Source organism: Arvicola amphibius, chromosome 4, assembly GCF_903992535.2.
Source record: "Arvicola amphibius chromosome 4, mArvAmp1.2, whole genome shotgun sequence".
In the NCBI taxonomy this organism is placed as follows: Eukaryota; Metazoa; Chordata; class Mammalia; order Rodentia; family Cricetidae; genus Arvicola; species Arvicola amphibius.
Genome location: NC_052050.1, coordinates 15,125,412 through 15,149,059, shown reverse-complemented (window position 1 = coordinate 15,149,059; position 23,648 = coordinate 15,125,412). Strand labels below are relative to the sequence as shown.

The window sequence follows — 23,648 nt, the reverse complement described above, 5'->3', positions numbered from 1 at the left end:
AAGCCAGCCTAGTCTACAAAGCAAGCTCTAGGACAGCCAAGGCTACACAGAGAAACTCCGTCTTGAAAAACAAAAACAAAAAATAAACAGAGACATAGCTACTAATTAATTATTTGGATTTTCTCATCATTCAAAAATTCAAACTAAATCTTAGAAAAAGGAAAATGACAGCAAGAGGGAGTAATATCTACTAGAGTTTTGCCAGATGCTTTTGGAATCACTCTGGAGTCGTGTGCTCCAAGACAGATGCTATCACAGCTGAGAATGCAACCTTGAAAAAGCACAGCTCTTTAAGTACAAACACCAATCCTGGAGCTTTGGCCTTTGTACATTCTTTGTCTTGTCCAGGTTCAGTTTCTATACCTCTAACGTGGGGACAACAGTCATAGATAGGTTAACAAGAAGTTCAAATGAAATGATTTATCCCAATCACTCTACAATACATCTAGCAAACAAAATGCTTAAAACACAAGATAAGTTTTACGTGATGTGGAGAGTGAAGTGCATGCAGCTCCACCCTCTTGCCTTCTCTGTCTTTATCTGCCCCAGGTGCTCGAAATCTAATTTTAAAATATATGTTTGAGAGCCCACAAGAGTCCACTCAAGGGTCTAGACCAGGGGTTTTCATCCTTGGCTGCACCTTAGAATCACATGAAGGCTTTCAAAACTTCCTTGTAAAGTATAACATACAACCAGAATGGCACACATAAGCATAGCTCAGTAATGTGCATCAAGTAAACATATCTTCTAATAACATCCATATCATTCTAGCTCTCTAGAAGCCCCTCTGGGCCTTCTGTCATTATTAACTCTCTTGGGTAACTATTATGTTTACTCCAAAATCAACAGAATGTAGTTTTTCCTGGTTTTGAGATTTCTATAAATGAATCCTTCAGTACGTGGCCTGTTCTGTCATATTTTACTTAGTGTTATATTTGAGAGACAGATCCATGCTGAATGCACTTGTAGACTGTTGGCTCTTGCAGCTGAACATTCAACTGAACAACTATCTCATAATTTATTTATCCATTCTACTATTGATGTATTTAGCTAGATTCTATATTTTGCATATAATAAGCAGTATGATTGAATAAACAATTGTCCTGGTTGTTTTTTGTCAACCTGACATGGGCTGTAGTCATTTCAGAAGGGAAACTCAACTGAGAAAATACCCCCACCAGATTGTCCTATAGGCAAAGTCTGTGGGACATTTTCTTGGTTGATGATTAATATGAAAGGGTCCTGCCCACTGTGGGTGGTGCCATCCCTGAACATGTGGTCCTGAAGTGTACAGGAAAGCAAACAGCAAGCCAGGAGGTACAAACCAGTAAGCTACATTCCTGCATGATTTCTGCTTCAGTTCCCACACCTGGAACTCCTGCTGTGACTTTCCTTAGTTACAGAGTGTGACCTGAGAGTTGTTGAGATGAAACAAACACTGCCCTCCCCGAGTTGTTTTTGGTCCTGGTCTTTGCACAGAAGTAGAGACATGCTACACAACGTCTTTTGGCTTTTGGGAGAACATACTCATGCCCTTCTCTTGGGCCCATTCCTGGGAGGGATTACTGGGTTGTAGGTTCTGCCACATATGCTGCTAAGACAGTTATACTGCCTGCATCTCCCAGTGGACAGAGCTCTGGTTACTGGCATCTCCACAAACACAAGGTTTCTCTTTCTTTGGCTTGATAGTCCAGTCATCATATGTACACTGGGTAGGAGTGGTATTTGTGATTTCAATTGTATTTCCCTAATGACACCTTTCATGCATTTATTCACCATTTGAACACATTCTTCTATCTTTCTACTGGCTCATCTTTTTCTTCTTTTATTTATTTTTTTAAAACAATATTTTCTCATTTTACATACCAATCCCAGTTCCCTTTTTCTCCGGTCTTTTTCTTTTTTGGTGTTTTGAGAGTCTGGCTGGTCTGCAACCCACTATGTAGACCATATTGGCATCAAACTTACAGAGACCTGCCTGCCTCTGCCTCTGTGCTGGGATGAAAGGTATACACCACTATGCCTGTCTTTTTCTAATGACACACAGGAATTCTTCTGGTTGGTTATTTGAGACAGTCTCATGTAATTCAGACTGTTCTCAAACTCACTATGTAGCTGAGGATGACCTTCAACTTCTGATCCTCCAGTCTTCACCTCTTAAGTGCTGGGATTAGAGACATGTGTCCCCACACCCAGTTTTTGCTGGGGATTGAACTTGGCCCCTATAGGAGCTGTTTTTCTTTTCTAAATGTGGATTTTTTTTTTCTGTTTTCCAAATGTTGGGTGTGTGGACTACAAATATTTTGTGGCCTCCTTTCTTCAGGAAAAAAAGCTCTCAATTATATCATAACCACAATGTATCAACCTTTACCTAAATTTATAGCTGGTATATTTAAAAGTATCCTATTTAAGAAATCATTATGGGCTGGTGAAATGGCATCCTCCTCTGATCTTTACTTATACACTCACTGTGGAATGAGTGGGTATACACACACACACACACACACACACACACACACACACACACAAATAAGTGTAATAAAAATGTTTTAAAATTATGACATATTCTAAGACCATGAAGTTCTTCTACTACTTACTTCTAAAGCTTTATTATCTCGCATTTATTAATACATGATTTGTCTCAAACTGATTTTTATGTGAATGGATTTAATCAAGATCTCTTATTTCCCACTGATTTATTTGTATTTTCACTCCCTTGTCCTGAGGAGCAAACCCAGAGGCCTACTGTATCAGGCAAGTGTTTTACTACTGAATCACATTCCTACCCCAAGACTCACACTATTTATTAAGAAGAGGCTCAGAATGTCTTTTAAAACATTTTAAAGCCGGTTGTGGTGGCACACGCCGGTAGGATTTGCTGAAGGAGGCAGAGGCAGGCGGATCTCTGAGTTCGAGGCCAGCCTGGTCTACAAGAGCTAGTTCCAGGACAGGCTCTAGAAACTACAGGGAAACCCTGTCTCAAAAAACAAAAAACAAAACAAAGAAAAACATTTTAAAAATATATTTCATTTATTTTTATGTGTATAAGGATTTGCCTGAATTGTGTCTGTGTATCACATGTGTGCAGAACCCAAGGTGGGCAGAAAAAGGTGTCAGATGCCCTGGAACTGGAGTAACAGGTGGTTGTGAGCTGATGTGTAGGTGCTGGGAACTGAACCTAGGTCTCCTGGAAGAGACCTTATAGCTGAGTCATCTCTTTAGCCCCATAGGCTCAATATTTTTTTTTCAGCATGCCTCAGGTTATTACAATGTGTAGAAAAAGTTGAGAACTACTGATCTAGAATCCCAAGTGGAGATGGCAGTAAACTATCACATGCTTCTGCTAAAAAGAAAGCCTATCTCTCTGAAATGAGAGGGGTGGAGAAATCTTTTAATATTTTTATGAATTTATTCATCTATGTGTACTGTAAGGGGGACTGAATGCATGCCACAACACATATGTGGAGGCCAGAGAACTTATAAGAGTCAGTTCTCTCCTTCTACCGTGTGGGCCCTGGGGATCCACCCTGGACCATCAGGAGTGGCAGGAAGTGCCCTTACCCAGAGTCACCTCACTAGCCCAGTAAACAGCATTTCAAAGTACATTCCTTTTTTGTTGTTGTCTTTGAGACAAGCTTTCTCTGTGCAACAGTCCTGGCTGTCCTGAAACTCAATGAGATCTGCCTGCCTCTACCTCTCAAGTACTGGAATTAGAGACATGCGCCAACACCACCTGGCTCAATTTTGTTTTGTTTTTGTTTTTTTTGAGACAGGGTTTCTCTGTGTAACAGTCCTGGATGTCCTGGAACTAACTTTGTAGATCAGGCTGACCTTGAACTCACTGAGATCTTCCTGCCTCAGCCTCCCAAAGTGTTGGGATTAAAGGCATGTGCCACCACTGCCTGGCCTCAAAAAAAAAGTTTTTTTTAAAAGCTCATTTAGAAAGCTCTAAAAAGGCACTGATGCCCATGCCCCATACCAGATGATCTGAATCAGAATCCCCAGCAATTTGTATGAAGCTCCTAGGTGGTCTCACCTGCACGTGTACATAAGGACTTAGTTAAGAATCCAGAGTATACAAAGAAGCTAAATATTCTCACCGTAAGACCTTCGTTGTTCTTGCCTCCAAGTGTGTACAGACTGCCATCATTGGGATCTGGGAGGAAAGCAGGCCTAGAAATTAAATAATAACCATCAATGATAAACAATAGCCCAGGACATAGAACAAAAGACCATAATGATCAAATTCATGTAAAGTCATGACATGGGGAGAGAGAGGAGAGAGAGAGAGGAGAGAGAGAGAGAGAGAGAGAGAGAGAGAGAGAGAGAGAGAGAGAGAGAGAGAGAGAGAGAATAAGACAATTGTACCCACTCTTTTTTAAACTTCAGCCACATAAAAATAAAACAATCCATGGAGGCACGTATTCTACTTAAGTGGAGAAAAATAACCTGAGAAAGAAAAGTCACATGAAGCCACAGAAGTAAACTCTTTTGGTCAGAGCACTGTGGATGACAATGAAATAAATGAAAAGAGCTTAGCAAGTCTGTTTTCAACTTCTATGTCTACTGTATGTGAACATCAACAATTAATATTTAGCAGCAACAGTTTCGTGTATAAACAGGCCAAATCTGTAGTTTTATTTATTCTTTGAATTTCATAAATACATATGTAACGTTTTGATCATATCCATTTTCCACACTCCCTTCTAACTACCCCTACGCTTCCCCTGCTATGTATATGTACCACATATATGCCCTTTGGCTCTCCTGGAACCAGGGTTAGGGATGGTTGTGAGCTACCATGTGGGTGCTGGGAACTGAACCAAATTCTCTGTAGAAGCAACAAGTGCTCTTAAACTGCTGAACTCTCTCTCTAGCTCCTCTTTTTAATTTTTAAAAAACAGTCTACGAAATCTAATTAGTGTTGCTCATATCCACTTGTCATTTTCTTTTTTTTTCTTTTTTTGGTTTTTCAAGACAGTGTTTCCCTGTAGTTTCTAGAGCCTGTCCTGGAACTAGCTCTTGTAGACCAGGCTGGCCTCGAACTCAGAGATCCGCCTGCCTCTGCCTCCCGAGTGCTGGGATTAAAGGCGTCCACCACCACCGCCCGGCTCCACTTGTCATTTTCAACACACTTTTATTTCTTAAATTATAGCAATAAAAACAAACTCTGAAAGCCTAACATCAGAGAACCTGTCAGGGATACAGAGGAAGGTATGTCAGTAACATTCCACAAGAAGACTCAAGTTGATCCTCTGCCAGGTGAATGTGTTAAAGATGGAACTATGATTAGTGCCATGAAGAATTCTTTATCAAATCTCTTTTCAACTTAGGTTGTTCCATCATTTCAGGCTCTTACAGGCAACAATGTTCCCTTGAACACCACACACTCTAAGAGCAGGTTACATTCCCCTTTCCTCTCTGTGATGTGATACAGTGAACAGAAAGAGAGCCAGGGAGGAAATGGTTCAGCAGTTAAGAGCTGTCTACTCTTCTAGAGGACCCAGGCTCAATTCTCAGCACCCACATAGTGTCTCACAATTATCTGTAACTCAAGTCATAGGAGATCTGAGGCCCTTTTCTGGCCTCCATGGGCACCAGGCAACACACTTGATACCCAGACATGCATGCAAGCAAAACAACCATATATATAAATAAATAAATGAACAAATAAATAAATGTATGTATATTTAAGATAATGAATGAATAAATAAATAAATAAATAATTTTAAAAAGAGAAATTCTGACTTTGGAATTTAGTTCAAAACTCAATTTAAGTTCCATCTCAAGTTGCCAGGCATAGTGGTGCATGCCTTTAAACACAGCATTCAGGAGGCAGAGGCAGACAGATCTCAGTGAGTTTGAGGACAGCCTGGTCTACACAGCAAGATCTGGGGCAATCAGAAGAACTACATAGTGAGACCTTGTCCCAGAAAAAAAAAAAAATTCCACTTCAAACAACATTTTAATATTACTTGCCCGCCCAAGGACCAGACATTTCTAACAATCACCCATCTAGAAAATTTTTATGTCTCAAAAATTCTTGCTACACTTTAAACTTGTGCATGTATTTGTGCCTGGCAACTAGATAAGGTGATAAATTAAAAGGAAATACTAAAGAGATGAGGAAACTTACTCTTCCACGTGTGTTGGAACCTGCAGGACTGGATCTGTGCAAAAGAACAAGAAGCGTCATCAGCTGGGCTCTGAAATGTCAGGCCCTGGAGGCATCCCAGGACCAACTTTCAAGCTGTACCAACAACTAAGGCTAGCCTGCATTAGCTAAGTCATGAGAGGGCACTTCAGGAAACACACAGGGGCACAAAGGTTAAGTGCTTACAATTCTTACTAGGACTAGGTAGTGGGGGCTGGAGAGATGGCACAGAGGTTAAAAGCATTTGTTCTTGCAGAGGAGTCAAGTTGGACTCCTAGCACCCACATGGTGGTTCACAGCCATCCATAATTCCAATTCCAGGGGATCTGATGCTCTCTTCTGGCCTCTGAGGACACCAAGCATGCATGGTACATATACATACACAGGCAAAACATTCACATACAAAATAAAATAATAAATAAGTCTAATAAAATGTTTATTTTTTTATATGTATGAGTGGTTTGCCTTCATGTATGTCTCTGTGCCACATGCATAAAAAGTACCTGCAGAGGCCAGAAGAGGGCACTGGAGCCCTGGCAGTGGAGTTACAGATAGTTGTGGATCGCCATATGTATGTTGGGTATTGAAGCCAGGTCCTTGGGAAGAGTAGTCAATGCTCTTAACTCCTGAGCCATCTCTCCACCCACCAGAGCAACTTCTAAAATCTGAAATTAATAGTCTGTTGTCAGAGACCTAGATATTTCCAATAGGAAATGCCATATTTTGGATTCATAACTGATGCTAACTGGATAGTAAACACCCCATAGTAGCTTGTGGCAATCCTATAGACTTCAAGTGTTGATTCCCTTTGATCCACTAACTATTTCTGTAAAATCTAGCTTAAAATAGTATAAAATACAGGAAGAGCTATTTGCACAAAGATGTTCACAGTAGCGTTGTAAATGAAGAAACTATTTTTTGATATGGTTAAATTATCTGTTTTGCAGAAAATTAAGGCCTCTTAAAAAGTCCTAATAAAAAAAATTGTTAATTTTGTTCTGAGACAGGGTTTGACTGTGCAGCTCTGGCTGGCCTTGAACACGCAGAGATGCTGCTCAATGAGACAATACTGCGAGCAAATCCCCAAAGCTACCATCAAGTTGTACATTCCAGGGCAAAAAGGAGGGAATCGTTCAAACAAGATTTTGTATGCAGAGTTCTAGACTCTAGAGGCACACGATGACAGACAGCTGTCTGATCTTTCTGTCACTTGGGATTCTCCTGTGAAGTAAAGTTTTTTGAGCCTTATGGTATGTTGACTCTGCTTTAAGAGCAGCCGATGCTCACAACAGAGACATACACCAGATGTGGTCTGCAGGCAGCAAACAAACAACTCACTAAACCAAAGACACCACAGGAAACGGTGAACTTTCAGCCCATAAGCACGTGTTTATCTTTCCCATTAATCACCTCTCAGTACACTCTCACAAACAGACTGATGCAAGAGACAGGAAATAAAGGCACACGACACTCGCTCAACTGAAACAAACCAGGCAAGGTGCAATTAGGGTCCAGAAACTCCAACTCAGCCCCAAAGCTATGCAGCCAGCAAAAGCAAGAATGTCATATTCCAAAGAGAACACAGCAATATAAAAATCATTTGTCTTTTTTGCTTACTTCAGTCATTTAATGGTGTCACATATAAAACAGAAGGAGACACTGCTAAAAAATCTAGCAATAATAAAAATAAGACATGGATGTTAAAGCATTTGAATTCCTGTTCACAGCCTGATCTTTGCTGTATAGTTCACTCAGTCTCATGGACTCATCTCCAGAGGAAGGTTTTTCTAGCTTATTATGGCTTATCTACTGGCCCTCTGACTTTTTGAGGCCTCAAGTCTGAAGGTACACCCTGCATCATAAGATTCAGGGGGTCAAGGGCTAAAGAGATGGGTCAGCAGGTAAGAACGCTGGCTGCTCTTCCAGAGGACCCGGGTTCGATTCCCAGCACCCACATAGCAACTCAAAACTGTCTGTAACTCCAGTTCCAGGGGATCTGACATCTTCACACCAATGCACATAAAAAAGTTAAATAAAGTAAAATAAGTCACAGGATGTCAGTGGGAAACAGAAAGTTACCTGGGCCAATAATATCAGTATTAAAGAACCATCCTTACTTTCTAGACTTAGGAAGAGATAAACTCTAGGGCTATGGTCATATGGTTGCCTTCACACTACTCATCCACTCTATTGTGTAATGTTTTACTCTTTTTGGGGGGGGGCTGCCACCCAGCTCCTAAATAAATCACACACAGAGGCTTATTCTTAGTTATAAATTCCCAGCCTTAGCTTGGCTTGTTTCTTGTCTGCTTTTCTTAGCTTAAATTATCCTGACTACCTTTTGCCTCTGGGTTTTTTATCTTTCTCTAGTTCTGTATACCTTCCTTTCCTTCTTACTCCATGACTGGCTGGATGGCTGGCCTCTAATGCCCTCCTCTTTGTTCTCTTGCTCTTCTTTCTCTTTTTAATACTCTCTGCCTGCTAGACCTGCCTATCCTTGCTTTTGCCTCGCTATTAGCAGTCCACCTCTTTATTGGGACCTTTGGGTGTTTTAAACAGGCAAAGAATCACAGCTTTACAGTTAATCAAAGGCAGCATAAATAAAAGTAACACACCTGAAAATAATATTCTCCAACACCACTCAGTATAACAGGGTACGTGGACAAGCTTCTGCTAAGGTACAGACCAGGTTAAAAACTCAGAACCTGCTCAGCTTCTGAGGTATAACAATGGCCTTTTCTTTTCTTTTTTTAAAAAGTATTTATTTATTATGTATACAATATTCTGTCTGTATGCCTGCAGGCCAGAAGAGGGTACCAGACCTCATTGCAGATGGTTGTGAGCCACCATGTGGTTGCTGGGAATTGAACTCAGGACCTTAGGAAGAGCAGGCAGTGATCTTAACCACTGAGCCATCTCTCCAGCCCCAACAATGGCCTTTTCCACAATACTTTTCTTCTTGAAGAATCATTGGTAGCCAGGCATGGCGGTACACACACGCGTTATTCTAATACTTGGGAGCCTAAGGCAGGAGGATTCCAAGTTCAAGGTCAGCCTGGGCTAGTGAGATTTTGTTTGGTATGGGAAAAATCCAAGATTTGCTTGAAAATAGTACAGAGGGGCTGGAGAGATGGCTCAGCAATTAAGAACACTGCTCTTCCAGAGGTTCTGAGTTCAATTCCCAGCACCCAAGGAACTTCACAACCACCTGTAGTAAGATCAGGTGCCAACTTCTGGCCTGCAGGGACGCATGAAGGCAGAACATTGTATACATAATAAATAAATAAATCTAAAAAAAAAGAAAATAGTACAGAAAAGAGTTGAGTAAAGGGCAAATTAAGCAAAAAGTGGCAGACTGCTGACGACTTGCTAGAGATGGAATCAGGGACATGGAGTCTTTTCACTATCTTCTGTACATATTTTTGGAATTTTCTACACCCATAAAGATTAAAGATAAACAACAAAAATAAAATTAAACATCACTTGAAAATGTATGATGAAAGATCAACAGGGAAAACATTTTTTGACTTACTAATGAGAACTGTATCAGGCAAGACTCTAGCTTACAAGTTTTCAGGCAATGAAAAGAAACCCTGTGCAAACCACAGGGCTCTAAGCAAATACTTCTGCAAAATAGGCCAGCCTATCCATATGGAGCCAGATAAGGGTAAATGTCAACCTCACTGAGCTGTTTTACTTACAGAAAGGAAAAAAGGGGGGGGGTGTAAAATGGGTATAATTCAAGGCAAAAGTGAAGTTAGCAAGTAAAGCCATGGGGAAATACCACTGAAAACAATGTTTGGTCTCTCCCAGGAGTACCTTGGGAAGAAACCAAACTGCTAACTGTTGCCCTTCCAGGTGCAGCTGCTGGACTCAATCCCACCGGCTGGTGTCCAGCATCCCAGGCCAGATCAGGTGACAATTACTGCTACCATACTGTGCTAATCTAATCTTTGTTAACCAGAGACTGGCAAAGCAGATGCCCACACTTTCCTTTGTCCAAGCTTGTCAGGGTGGAAGTGCTCCTATCTCCAACAGAAGTGAGTGCTGCCTTGCTCCATGTGGAAGGGCATTTCCAGGTTCCTGCTCAAGCCTCTCCTCTCTCTCTATAACCAGCCCTAATCACAAGTCAGGGGAGAGTCTAAGTCCCTACCTGGAGCTATTCTCTCAGAGTCAACTGGACATTTCCTCTATGTGCTACAAGCACCTCAGCCTCCATTGTCCAAATTACTCCCTCCATCTTTCACCCAAGACTTGCATCTTGAGTATCCTATATGACTTTTTTGTTTGTTTTGAAAATAGATTTTTTCATACAATATATTCTGATTATGGCCCCCCCATCTCCTCCCAGATTCTCTCTACCTTCCCACCCATCTAAATCCATGCCTTCTTTCTCTATTTAAAAAACATTTTTTTAAAAAAAGAGAACAAAGCAAACAGAGAAAAAGCACAAAGAGCACATACACACACACACACACACACACACACACACACACACACATGAAAGTTCCAGTGCTGGGATTGAGTACCCTCTGTTGTTAACAAAGTCCAACTTCTTAAACCCACATGGGACTGCATAATTGAATATGGGGGTCAGTAAGAATTTGGTGAGAGTAGAAGTTTTTTGAAGGCCAAAGTATTTCTGGCAGCCCTCATCCATGCTATATTGTGCAACCTCACTGCAGTCTTGGCTCTGAATACAAAGCATCCTTTGCACCTTGAATGCCATCATGGCATACTATGTCATTACCACTACCTGAAACATTGTGACTCAAAGTAGAGATGCCTAGGCTTATGTTATGAACGACATTATTTTTATTGTACATACAAAGTTTTCTGCTCTTATAGGAAGACAATAATTTAAATTCAATTATGGTGGTGCATACCTACAATCTCCAAAGTTGGTAGGTGTACAGTGCAGAGAATTAGGATATCAAAGGTCATCCCCAGCTGCACAGTAAGTTCTAAGGCAGCCTGGGTTACTTGAGACTGTCTGAAACGAACAAACAAATCAACAACAAAAAAAAAAAACCCAAAATCCCACTAACAACAACAAAAAGAACCATAATTGTTCAATTATTAATTACAGCAACAAAAACTTTTAGCAAAACTTTTAATATTTTCCTACTCTCACTCCTCAGCATGTATCAAATTACTATTATCTTTAGATTGTATTGTGTTAAAATATTTGACTTTAAAAACTGTTGTTTGAATTAGGTTTGGTGGCCCATACCTTTAATCCTAGCTCTCAGGAGAGGCAGGCAGCTAGCTTTCTTGGGTTTGAGGCCAATGTGGTCTACACAGCAAGTTCCAGGCCAGTAAGGGCTACATAGTCTGATCTTATCTCAAAGTGTGTGTGTGTGTGTATGTATATATATGTGTGTGTGTATGTATATATGTATATATATACATATATTTTAAGTCCTGCTGTTTGAGTCACTGACATCAGTTTTATTTTTAAAAAGATCATTAACTTTGCCCTGTAATTAGGAGAAAATTTCCAACAATTTATGAAATGGTCATAAATATACTTCTGTCATTTTATACTATAGATTTGTGTGAAGTAGGTTTTCAATGATGATAGTTATCAAAGCAAAATATTGATCAACTCTGAAAAACTGAAGTTGAAGGTGCTCTATATCCTCCAGTGTCAAATGTTCAGCCAGGATTTAAGCCTTTTTTTTTCATTTTCTAGAAAGATATTTTCAGTTTTCAATTTTTTTTTTTTTTTTTTTTTTTTTTGGTTTTTCGAGACAGGGTTTCCCTGTAGTTTCTAGAGCCTGTCCTGGATCTAGCTCTTGTAGACCAGGCTGGTCTCGAACTCAGAGATCCGCCTGCCTCTGCCTCCCGAGTGCTGGGATTAAAGGCGTGCGCCAAGTTTTCAATTTTTTTGTATTTTCATTGTATATCTTCACTGTATGTGGTACTGTACAACATAAGGACATAATGTTCCTGGTTGGCCTCTGTCCCCACTTATCCCTGGTATGTCAAATCTCCACTCCTTGCCTCCAGTATCACAGGTAAAATGCAGGAGGCCGTAGGAGATCCCTGAGACCTTTCACCCATGACTGAGTTTGTCAGCTCCATCCTTTATATGCAGATATTGCACGCTCCTGTTTGGAGCCCTAGGCAGCATCCTACCTATCTCGAAGGATCTCCAGCTCTTTCTCTATCTCTAAAGTCTCTGACTCCTTCCCTCTCTTCTGCATATGATCTCCTTTCTTTCCTAAATGCAGTAAAGTACATAGTTTGAATAATCTTGAAAGCCATATAACTTGTGTCACCACCTTCACATATAGACTATTTCTGTTATCCCAAACACTTTTACACTCTTCCAGAATGAATATTCCCAAATCATCCCCACTCCCCAGACAACCACTGATAAATTCCTTTGTTTAAGTTTGACAAATAGAGATTATTTGTGAAGGGATTCTTTTTTATTGTACAGTGTTTTTGAAATTCATCCCTGTTTTGTATCATCAACTAAAATGAACGAATAGCATCTGCCTTAAGGATGTGCCTCTATTTGTTTCCCTATCTATCTGTTGGACATTTGGGATGCTTCCTGGTTTTGGTTATTGTGAATAAAACTACTAACACTAGAATCTGGATCTCTATTTGAACTATTTTTTCTTTCCCCTGGGAAGCTGTTTAAGGGGTGGAATGGCTGAGTCATATTATTTACATATGACAAGAAACTTCCAAACAATTTTTCCAAAGTCGATGCATTTTACAGCTGCAGACATCCAATAGTATGGTTTTAAAGGCTGATTTCTAGGCCCAACCCCTAGAAAATAAATGTCTGGAGAGGCAGGAATTTGCTCTAGTTACATATGCTAGGTGATTTGATGCTGAGCCATACAGGAAAGCATTGCTTCAAGTTCTCTACCCCCTTTCTCACCTACACTTTCCTGCCCTTTCCCCTGTCAAGATCACACCGCCACAATAACATTTCAGTGAGCAAACTTAACAGGTAGGTCCCCACCTGGCACTGACAATGTCCCCATTTCCAGCCTCTCAGGCCCTAGCCCCTACTCCCCACTCTATAACCTTAAAGGGACTGGTGCCCTGGCGCTACCCAGTCATATAATCTGCAAACATTCTTGTCCTTAGAATTAATTTCTCTTACTATTTCCATTCAATTAGATCCCAAGTTTTAGAAATGTTTATTTACTAAATATTGTTTTGGAACTTACCACCTCCTACTTTTCATTTTATCACTTTAAAACTGAGAGAATTGCCAAGCAGTGGTGGTACACACCTTTACTGCCAGCATGGGGAGGCAGAGGCAGGCAAATTTCTGAGTTCAAGGCCAGCTTGGTCTACAGACTGAGTTCCAGGAAAGACAGGGCTACACAGAGAAACCTTGTCTTAAAAAGGGAAAGAGAGAGAGAGAGAGAGAGAGAGAGAGAGAGAGAGAGAGAGAGAGAGAGAGAGAGAGAGAGAGAGAATATCATCATTTCCCACTGGTCTAAATGCCAGCTTCTCATCTCTGCCTCTAAGACCCACATTTCACTTGCTACCTAAGAGGGCTTGAGAAAGGCAATCCATGTCTCTTCTTACCTAAAATCCTCCAATGGCTCTTCTCCACATGCTAAATGCCTTCTACTGCTGTGGCTTAAGTTAGTTCCCCATCTTTCAGGTTTATAGCAGTCTTCATGTCAGCAATTTCCCTAAAGAAATTTCTAACAGTTCCACTTTTTGAGCAGATAAGGTCTGAGCAACTTAGTATTTAGGGTCTAGTAGCTAAGAAGCCATGGGGTTAAAAAAAATACACAAAAGCTAAAAAATGTTTCATTCCTCATCATAATTACTTACTAATAGAATGTGTGTACCTGTCAAGTACTATGGAATTCTCAAACCTTATAATAAACTGGAGGTGGCCACCCTCGTTACCATTTAACACAGACTTTCACATGGTAAATTTTGTTATAGCAACTACCACAAACTCAGCTTCACAAAAGATATAATACCATTGAAATGAATGTAGCATATTCTGAGATTAAAACTATCAACTCCTTCAAGCATGATGTTTGACACTTGTCAACCACAGGCCTACTTCTCCATGATTTCTTGCGCTGGTAATTCTCCCAGACTCCTCCTGGACTTTGGTGCTGGTGTCTGTGCTTGCCCTTATTTGCTCACCTCCATTATCTAAATTTGTTTGCCCTTCAGCCTCCATTCAAACAGCTCTTTCTCCAGGAAATAAACACACCATCAGCTGCATGCACTTGGTCCATGCGATATTTCTCCTGTGTTTCTCATGGGACAAGTACTTTGTTTCATATAGCTTCCTTGGTATCAACTACTTAAGGATGGTGCTGAATTCCAAGTACTTTGGGCCAGGGTCTACCTATTTTGCTTGCTGTGAAATATACACAGTAAAAAGAAAAAGTTCACATATATTTAGTGACTAACCAGAGAGCAAACCTCTGAGTGACTGCTGCATGAGCCTTTGCCCTCTTAATACACAGTGAGCAGTGTAGTTTGCAGAATGAACTGCTATCAATAATTTAGGACAGTCAACACTACAGGTAGAATGCAGCCAAATTTTCCTAATAAAAAAGATAATCCCACACAAACACCTACATAGTACAAGTTAAAAGCAGCTGTCCAGGCACAGTACTGTTTATTCAACCATGTTAAAAATTACTTAAATTTATGGATAAGATGATGTGGCTTTTGCTTTGAAATAAAAGTAAAAAAGGGACAGATTATCATGTGTTGATCATTATTGTAGCTGGCACTGGCTACATAAGGCTTTCTTGCTGTTGTTCTCTTTTTTTCTGTATATGTATATAACTTCTAAAATGAAGAGTCTAAAAACAACAAAATGAAAAAAAAGCTAAATAAGAAGCTACTTCAGAAAACTCTTTCCAACAAGCTGGAAACAAAGGCCTTCTATTCCCACTCTCACCCGTAAGACACCTCTGGAGGTCTGATCCTCTGGTTCACCAGGGCAACTGCATGCCAGAAACACTCCCACCCCAGACTTCCCTAGCACCGGCTGGTCAGACTGGTATGTTGTTAGGAGAGGATGGGGCAGAGGGGCACACAAGTTTGCTAAATAAAGAAGGGCTCTGATGAAGCCAACCAATGTAATTAACTGTTTCAAACTCTAACTCAGGATGGACAACTTTCTCTGGAGGTGAATCTAGGCAGACTTCTTCCATGTAGGAAGAACCCTTTGATTACAGAACCTTTGAGAACACAATGCTCACCTAACTACTGCTCAAAGAGCCTTGAGAGATCATTCTCTTCCCTACCCAAGATGAGCACCGGTATTTCTGGAACACTCCACTCCTACAGGGTATCTAGATACACATAGGGAAAGCACAGATTGTACTATCCTCCTACACCTTTTAACCTCTATGAGGTTCCACACAGAACCACTGGAACCAGCTTCCTCTCTTGAGTAGAGACTTCTCCAGGACAATCTAGATGCTATGACAATTTGATGCTTCCAAGTGCATCTCTCTAAGTGATCTGAAATGTTCTTGACTAGTCCTTTCAAAAGGCATTTAAGAAGAACAGTGACCAGATATGAAGTTCCAAATGTGTGTGTACCCACCATGCACACTTTTCCCTCCCTTCCTCCTTTCTTTGTCCCTCTTTCTTTTTCTTTCTCTGAGAAGAACAGAAATCCAATACTAGTAATTATCTGTTGAGATTTATCACATGCATCTCAAAAACAAATATTGGGCATCTACTATCAGCTTAGTTCTATTAACTGCTTTAGGGGAAGGACAGACACATACAGTGAGTATCTATGTTATGGTATATACAAAAACTTCTAGAACATGCATTACCACATGTCATAGGATCTCCTAGGTATGGGCTGAAATATTCAACACACGCGCACACACCATACCTTCATAGAGGAAGCAAGCTCAGAGCATGGAGGTGACAAGTAAACATGAGTAAGAAACCACTACTTACACAGGCCTGGTCAGGGTGGTGTGAAATAACACAAGGTGGACTGTGAGCAAGGCTACCATAAACAAAGGACAGAAAACTTCAAAATGGGGTAATGTAAGCACCAGGACCAAAATGGGAAGTTGAGATGAAGAGAAGTGTGATGCAGTCCTATGACAATGAGATGCGTGGGCAGGCAGACATCAGAGTACAAATGAAGGAGAAAGGAGAAGGAATCACAAAAGTAGGGAGAAGGATGCAACAGCTCAATTAAGACAGGCCTAGGCTATTGTGAGATGGACGAGAGACTAGCAAAATAAAGTCCTGACCAAATAAGGTATGAGAAAGAAATGAATGAAATGTGACATGGAGATCTTCATCCTACAGACAAGACAGCAATGATACAATAAGGGTGTGCTCTGAATGCAATAAACAACAGCCATTTCCTCAGGAATGAACTTAATGTTCTAATACTGTTTTCTGATATAAAATGTTGGAAGAAATAAAGTCATTCATGCTTCCAAGTCAAAACTAAATGTCTGACATTCAAGCAACCTAGTTAGGGAAATATTTCTCCCCAGAGGACTCTAAGCCTTATGCTCTTTAAAGTTGTCAGGTTACATTGTAAAATAGAAAGTCTTAGATGCCCCACAAAGTCTAGCTTTCATGGGGAAAGAATTTTAAAATAAACGTCTAATCAAAAGGTCCTTGTGTTCTAACTCTTACTACCACAGCTGGGAAAGGACAGGACAAGCTGTCTTCATGGGAAACTAGTGCATATCACAGTGTCATGTTGGACAGGGACGACAATCAGGAGGAAATATCCAAGCAATCAAGAAAATGGCCCAATCCTGTAGCAGCCAAATTCTGTACTCTTATTCAGCTTCTCCTCAGCAGAAGTAATTCAGGATAGGTGTCACCACCAATCATGAAGGAACTGAAAGACCACATACCTAAATGCCTTTCGGGATGCCACAACTTAACAGATGCAATGGGGGTGGGAGAGAGATGACCTCAAACCACAGACACCCAAAGACAACTAAGGACAAGTTAAACAGTGACAGCCAAAAAGAAGCATTTTATCCATATGCTTTTACAATTGTTAACTATGTTTTCTCAGATACCAACCAAATGGCTAAGAATATGCATTAGAGCCCAGATCTCTGTTATTATGGGTAAGGACTTAGTGGCAAGTGTCCAATTATGAGACACTGCATTTTGAAGTGTGTCCCACCAGGGAGGAAAGTCAGTTGCATACAAAATGAAAACGGCTGTACATGAGTTGGCATTTATTGACGCTGAAGGGTGAGTGTTGAGGTTTTGTTTGTGATCTAACAAATAAAGCTTGCCTAAGGATCAGAGTATGGAGCTAGCCACTAGTTAGCCATAGAGGCCAGGCAACGGTGGTACACACCTTTAATCCCAGCACTTGGGAGACAGAGGCAGGAGGATCTCTGTGAATTCAAGGCCACCCTGGGCTACACAGATTGATCTAGTCTAAAAGAGAAACAGAGCCAGTCGGTGGTAGCTCACACCTTTAATCCCAGTACTTGGGAGTCAAATGCCTTTAATCCTAGCACTAGGGAAGTAAAGACAAGAAGGGATATGACTGGGCAGAGAGAGGATTATGAAGTGGGAGGAGACAGGAGCTCACCACATTCATCTGAAGAATTCAGTCTCAGGACTTGTAGAGAGACAGGATACTCTATTTAGTCTGAGGATTTTGTATATGTAGAGGTAAGAACTAGGAGCTGACTGCTCTGCTTCTCTGATCTTTCAGTTTTCACCCACCCCAATATCTGCTTCAGGTTTTTATTATTAATACTGATTAGAAATCACACTACAGGTGAGCACATGAGTTATATTACAAAGTATCTCTGTGTTGGGAAATGTTTAAAAAACATTTCACATGGGGTTAGGGATTTAGCACAGTGGCAGGATACTTATCTAGCAAGCACAAGGTCCAGGATTTTGTACCCAGTATGTCTCTCTTCTCCCCAAATCCTTCATATTAAAAAGTAAAATCTAGGGAGATGATTGACTAGATAAAGCACTTGCCATGTGAGTGTGAGGACTAGACTTTAGATCATTAGTACCCATATAAAAATTCTCCTTCATGGAGTCTCAGTGCTTGTGAGGCAGAAACGAAGTTCACAGGGCAAGCTGGGTAGCTAAATTTGCAAGTACCGAGTTCATCAAGAGTTCCTGCCTGAGTAAATAAGGTGAAGACCCATTGAGGAAGACATCCAGTATCAATCTCTGGCCTTCACACACACACCCATACACACCTACACATGCACCTTCCCACACCCCAATCATACCACACACACACTTAAAAAAATTAAAATACAGGGTTGGGAAATGACTCTGAAGATAAAGGAGAGAGAGAGAGAGAGAGAGAGAGAGAGAGAGAGAGAGAGAGAGAGAGAGAGAGAGAGAGAGAGAGAGAGAGAGAGAGAGAGAGTGCGCTAGCTGGGCAATGGTGGCACATGCCTTTAATCCCAGCACTGGGGACGCAGAGGCAGGCAGATCTCTTGTGAGTTTGAGGCCAGCCTGGTCTATAAGAGCTAGTTCTAGGACAGGTTCCAAAGCTATAGAGAAACCCTGTCTCGAAAAAAAAAGGGGGGGGGGGGCTTGGCCTGATTTAACCTCGGATTCTAACTAATCCAGAGGCTGAGACAAAAAAATGAAAAGTTCAAGGCCTGCAGGACTACAGAATAAGATCAAGGCCAGTCTGGACAATTACTGAGAAACTATCTCAAAATAAAAAGTAAAAAGAAAGCTAGAGATACAGCTCAGTGGTAGAGTACTTGCCAAGTGTGCACAAGGGCCTAGAATCAATTCCTGGTACAACTAAAAAGATAGAGAACCCAAAGCATTTTCAAAATGAAAAGCTTTGTCGAAATTTCCCTCTTGTCAGACTTAATTTCAGTCCTCCACAGACAGAGAAGAAATAAACACATTTCTCATGCTTGAGTAGTGAGGTGGAAAGGAAGATGATGTGTATCACGCCCAAAGTCTGGGAATTCCTTGAGAAATGGAACTACTAAGAAAATGTCATCTTTACATTCCACAATTTCCCTATCTCATGTTTCCGTTGTTCTTTTGCAAATAGATCTCGGACTGTTCCTAAGAACACACACACAACCTAACAGGTAAGATCCAGACTCGTAAAATGGCAGAAAGAAGCTGTTGGCAATGGAAGGTTAATGTCAGAATTGACAATGATAGAGAACAGCTTAAGGCATTTTTGTAAGAGACTTAAAAGTACATACCAGTTTAAAAGTCACTCCTATACTTGGATTCTTCCATTTCTTCCACTGGCCACAGGCCCAACACTGGCACTCTTTATAGGGGGAGAGGGTACAATACTCAGAAATCTGCAAGCACATTTTCTGATGGCCACAGGGGTTGGGGGCCAGAGATGCTAGGTAGTTTTTTTTGTTTTTTGTTTTGTTTTGTTCTGTAGGCAGGGGTCTCTCTATAGCTCTGGCAGTTCTGAAACTCACTTTGTAGACCAGGCTAGCCTCATAGAGATCCACTTGCCTCTGACTCCAATGTTTGGGATTAAAGACATGTGCCACTACACCCAGCCATTTGGTAGTCCTAAATAACCAGACACACTACTCTGATTTGCCAGTCACCCACATGGGACAAAAACCTTTAGTAGCTATCCAAGCCCACAATATGCTTTACACATAGGCTCAAAAACATATTTTGTATAATATACTGAATTTTCTCAAACTATATCTGCTGTATGAGTCAAGTCAAGACTGCTTCTTTTACATGGAGCATTACCATGAAGTGCCCACCATCTTGGAAAGTGTCTCCATGGCTCTGTTGATATCCTCATCTCCATCAACAGACCCAGTATTTCCTCACAGGTGGAGTGTCCCTCATAGATGCATGGCCCAAGTATTTACAGGGTTAATTCTGTATATATGATTAAAAATTATTTTCCTGAGCAAGGTATGTTAATATGTGTCTATAATCTCGGTACTAAGTAGTCTAAGTGAGAAGAACCACAAATTTGAGGCCAACCTGAGCTCTACAGATCAGTCTGAGCTACACAGCTAGATCCTACCTCAATTCTTAACAATTCTTTTCCAATTATTCAGTTTTAGATTACCAGTTGAGCAATAGATTTCCTTGTAAAACTATGTATTTAAGTCGCTAACTATAAATTTTGTTTCAGGAAAGCAAAAGTGTACCTTTATAATAAATCATATAAAGGCAGGATAGGGTCGCTTATATATCCTAATTGGCCTCCATATCTCTCCAAGTTCAGTTTACCTCCACCTGCTCCACTCCTGTCACACCCATCCATCCCAATGCTCTTTGGTCACAGAAACTCCTGCCCTTACTCTGTATTTCAGTTACTTTTTTCATTGCTATGACAAAATATCAGACTTAATCAGTACTTAATGGGGAAAGAGATTTATTTTGGCTCACAGGGTTGGTTTTGTTTTGTTTCATTTTATTTTATATGCCATGTATATATCTGGCACTTGTGGAAGCCAGAAGAGGATGCTGGATAACTTGGGGCTAGAATTATAGATGATTGTGAGCTGCCACGTGGGTGCCGAAGATGAAAGAAACCCAGACCCCCTAGAAGAGCAGCCAGTGCTCTTAACCACTGAGCCCCTTAGCTCAGTTTAGAGAATACAGTTCACCATGGTAGGAAGGCCATGATGGAAGGAGCTTAGTCCATGTAAGTGGAAAGAGAAGGCTGCTGGTAACATCATGGTGACCAAGGGGAAAGCAAGACCCAGCTAGAACCCTCAGGGCTCGTCCCCAGTGGCTTACTTCCGACAGCCAGGTCTCGCTCTTTAGTTTCCATAACCTCCCAATAGAGCACCACCAGCTGTGGACATGAGCTTGTGGGAGATAATCCCAAACTCAGTAACATTCCATCATACCTTCACACTACTAGAAGCTCTTGTCTCCCTGAGGTCTTGATCAAATGACATGTTCTTTATGGGGCCTGTTGAAAACTTCAGTCCTTCAGCCATACTCCAGCCCAGCGCTGATCCACTTTCCTGCTCTGTTTTTCTCCACAGCTTTTCTCACCATGAATTTCTTTCCTGTCTGTGTCACTACTAGAATCAAAATTTTGAGCTCAAGCAAGGGAGGTTCCCCCCTTTTTTTCTTTTCTTTTTTTTTTTTTTTGTTTTTTGTTTTTTGTTTTTTCGAGACAGTATTTCTCTACGTAGCCCTGGCTGTCCTGGAACTTTCTTTGTAGCTCAGGCTGGCCTTGAACCCACAGAGACCCACCTGCTTCTGCCTCCTATTAAGGTGTCTGCCATCTCCTGGCAGAGAAAAAATTTTAAATAACACTTAAGAATAGGTTAGAGCCGGGCAGTGGTGGCGCACGCCTTTAATCCCAGCACTCGGGAGGCAGAGGCAGGCGGATCTCTGGAAGTTCGAGACCAGCCTGGTCTACAAGAGCTAGCTCCAGGACAGGCTCTAAAGCTGCAGAGAAACCCTGTCTCGAAAAACCAAAAAAAAAAAAAAAAAAAAAAAAAAAAAAAAGGGTTAGTGTGCTTCGTGGTGGTGGCAGATGCCAGGACAGCCAGAGCTCTGTTACACAGAGAAACCTTATTTTGGGGGTGGGGGTGGGTTTGGGGGACAGTGATATTTAAGATCTAATCATTTAAAGTAATATCTACTATATTGTAGCTCTTATTGTTAAAAAATGAACTGTGAGGGGCTGGAGAGATGGCTCAGTGGTTAAGAGCACTGACTATTCTTCCAGAGGACCCAGGTTCAATTCCCATTACCCACATAACAGCTAACAACTGTCTGTAACTCCAAAATCTAACACCCTCACAAAGACAAACATGCAGGCAAAACACCAATGCACATTAAAAAAAATAAATTATATATATAAAAGAATGAACTGTGGAGGGGTTGTTTTTTGTTATTGTTTTTTGTTGTTGTTGTTGTTTGTTTGTTTGAGATGGCCTCCTGTAGTCTAGAATGGCCTCAAACTCCACACGTAGCTAGGCATGACCTTGAACTCTTGATTTCCTGCCTAGACCTTCTAAGTGACAGGATTATAGATATATACCACCAAGCCCAACAGAACTACATTTTAAAATTAAAATAAGTCCTGGATAGCAGTAGCTTCAGTTTATATTTCTGTACAAAGATAGTAATATAACACATTGATACTATGAGTTGACAATAAAATTTTAATCTATGGTTATAACTAAATATTTCAAAATTAGCATATCTAAACTATTAATATAAAACTATATTATGAAGTAGTTAGACCCTGTTATAGACCCTGAAGACACAGCAAGGAAATAAAACAAGAGAAAAAGGCCAGGCGGTGGTGGCACACACCTTTAATCCCAGCACTTGGGAGGCAGAAGCAGGTGGATTTCTGTGAGTTCAAGACCAGCCTAATTTATAGAGGGAGTTCTAGGACATCCAGGACTACAGAAAAAAAAAAAAAAAAAAAAAAAAAAAAAAAAAAAAACAACAACAAAAAAAAAACCCGTCTCAAAAAAAAATATTAAAAAAAATTCACACACACATATAAAATTAAAAGCAAAAACAATTCCTCTCTGAGCTTCTTAGCAATCAGTAGCTGGGTTCTATTGACTCTATCTATCCATGGCTCTTCTCCATTCTGTTTTCAGGTTGCTTTTCTATCTCAAGTCTTCCCACACAGGCTACTGCTGATTAATCTGAAAGCTGAACGTTTGATGAGTCACTCATATTCAAACATGCTAATAGCTCCCGATTTCCTGTTGAATCAGTCAGGCTCAACATACTCAGTGGCTCTGGACCTCTCCACCTCCAGTGTATCCCCAGACTCCTTCTGAATGCGCCAGCCCTTTCCCCCAAATCCTACAACCCTCCTTTGTTCTGTCAGGCCTCCATCCCAAATGAAATCCCACCCCACTCCCCCAAGTCATGCCTACCTCTGAAACCATCAGTGACCGGCCTATCCTGTGCCCAGAACCTCCCTTGAGCAGTCACAGACCCTTGCTCTACACTGAAACTGTCATTGCTCCCTATCAAACTATGGTACCTTGAGGACAAGGTCTCCCTTTTCCTTTATGTTCCATACAGTATCTTTTCCAGGCTAAGATATTCTCCCTTTTTTTAAATTTATTTTTATTTCATGTGCACTGGTAGTTTGCCTGCATATATATCTGTGTGAGGGTGTCCCTGGAACTGGAGTTACAGGCAGTTGTAAGCTGTCATGTAGGTGCAGGGAATTGAACCGGGAGATTCTCTTAACACACATTAAATGGGATGAAGAAAATAGGAAAAAAATTCTTTCATCTCTCAGCTACAGAAGAGACTGTACACATGAGTTCTCAGAGCCTACAAAACAAGACGGCACAAAGAATCATCTTTTGGCAACTCACTTCTTATCATGCTAGTGGCTCTTTTGAAGTTCTTGCTGCTACATTCAGAGCCCAAACAGGTGGGGAAGGATGACTCTAGCATTCAAGCAGGTTTGCACAGTACTGACAAAATGATGTGGGACTTTCTGACATACGACAATATTTTTCCATCTGGAAGACTGCTTAATAAGGGGAAATTGATGCTGTGCTCATGA

The 23,648-nt window shown here is 40.8% G+C and overlaps 1 protein-coding gene across 1 annotated transcript in view; it reads right to left on the bottom strand.

Annotated features, from left to right (window-relative positions):
- Positions 1 to 23,648, bottom strand: part of Ern1 (endoplasmic reticulum to nucleus signaling 1) — a 93,426-nt gene that overhangs the window by 33,935 nt on the left and 35,843 nt on the right. Inside the window, exons 3-4 of the mRNA XM_038326332.1 lie at positions 6,137 to 6,170; positions 4,101 to 4,173 (exon numbers count right to left, since the gene is read on the bottom strand). Of these exons, the coding sequence (XP_038182260.1) occupies positions 4,101 to 4,173; positions 6,137 to 6,170 (107 nt within the window). The remainder of the gene's footprint in view (positions 1 to 4,100; positions 4,174 to 6,136; positions 6,171 to 23,648) is intronic.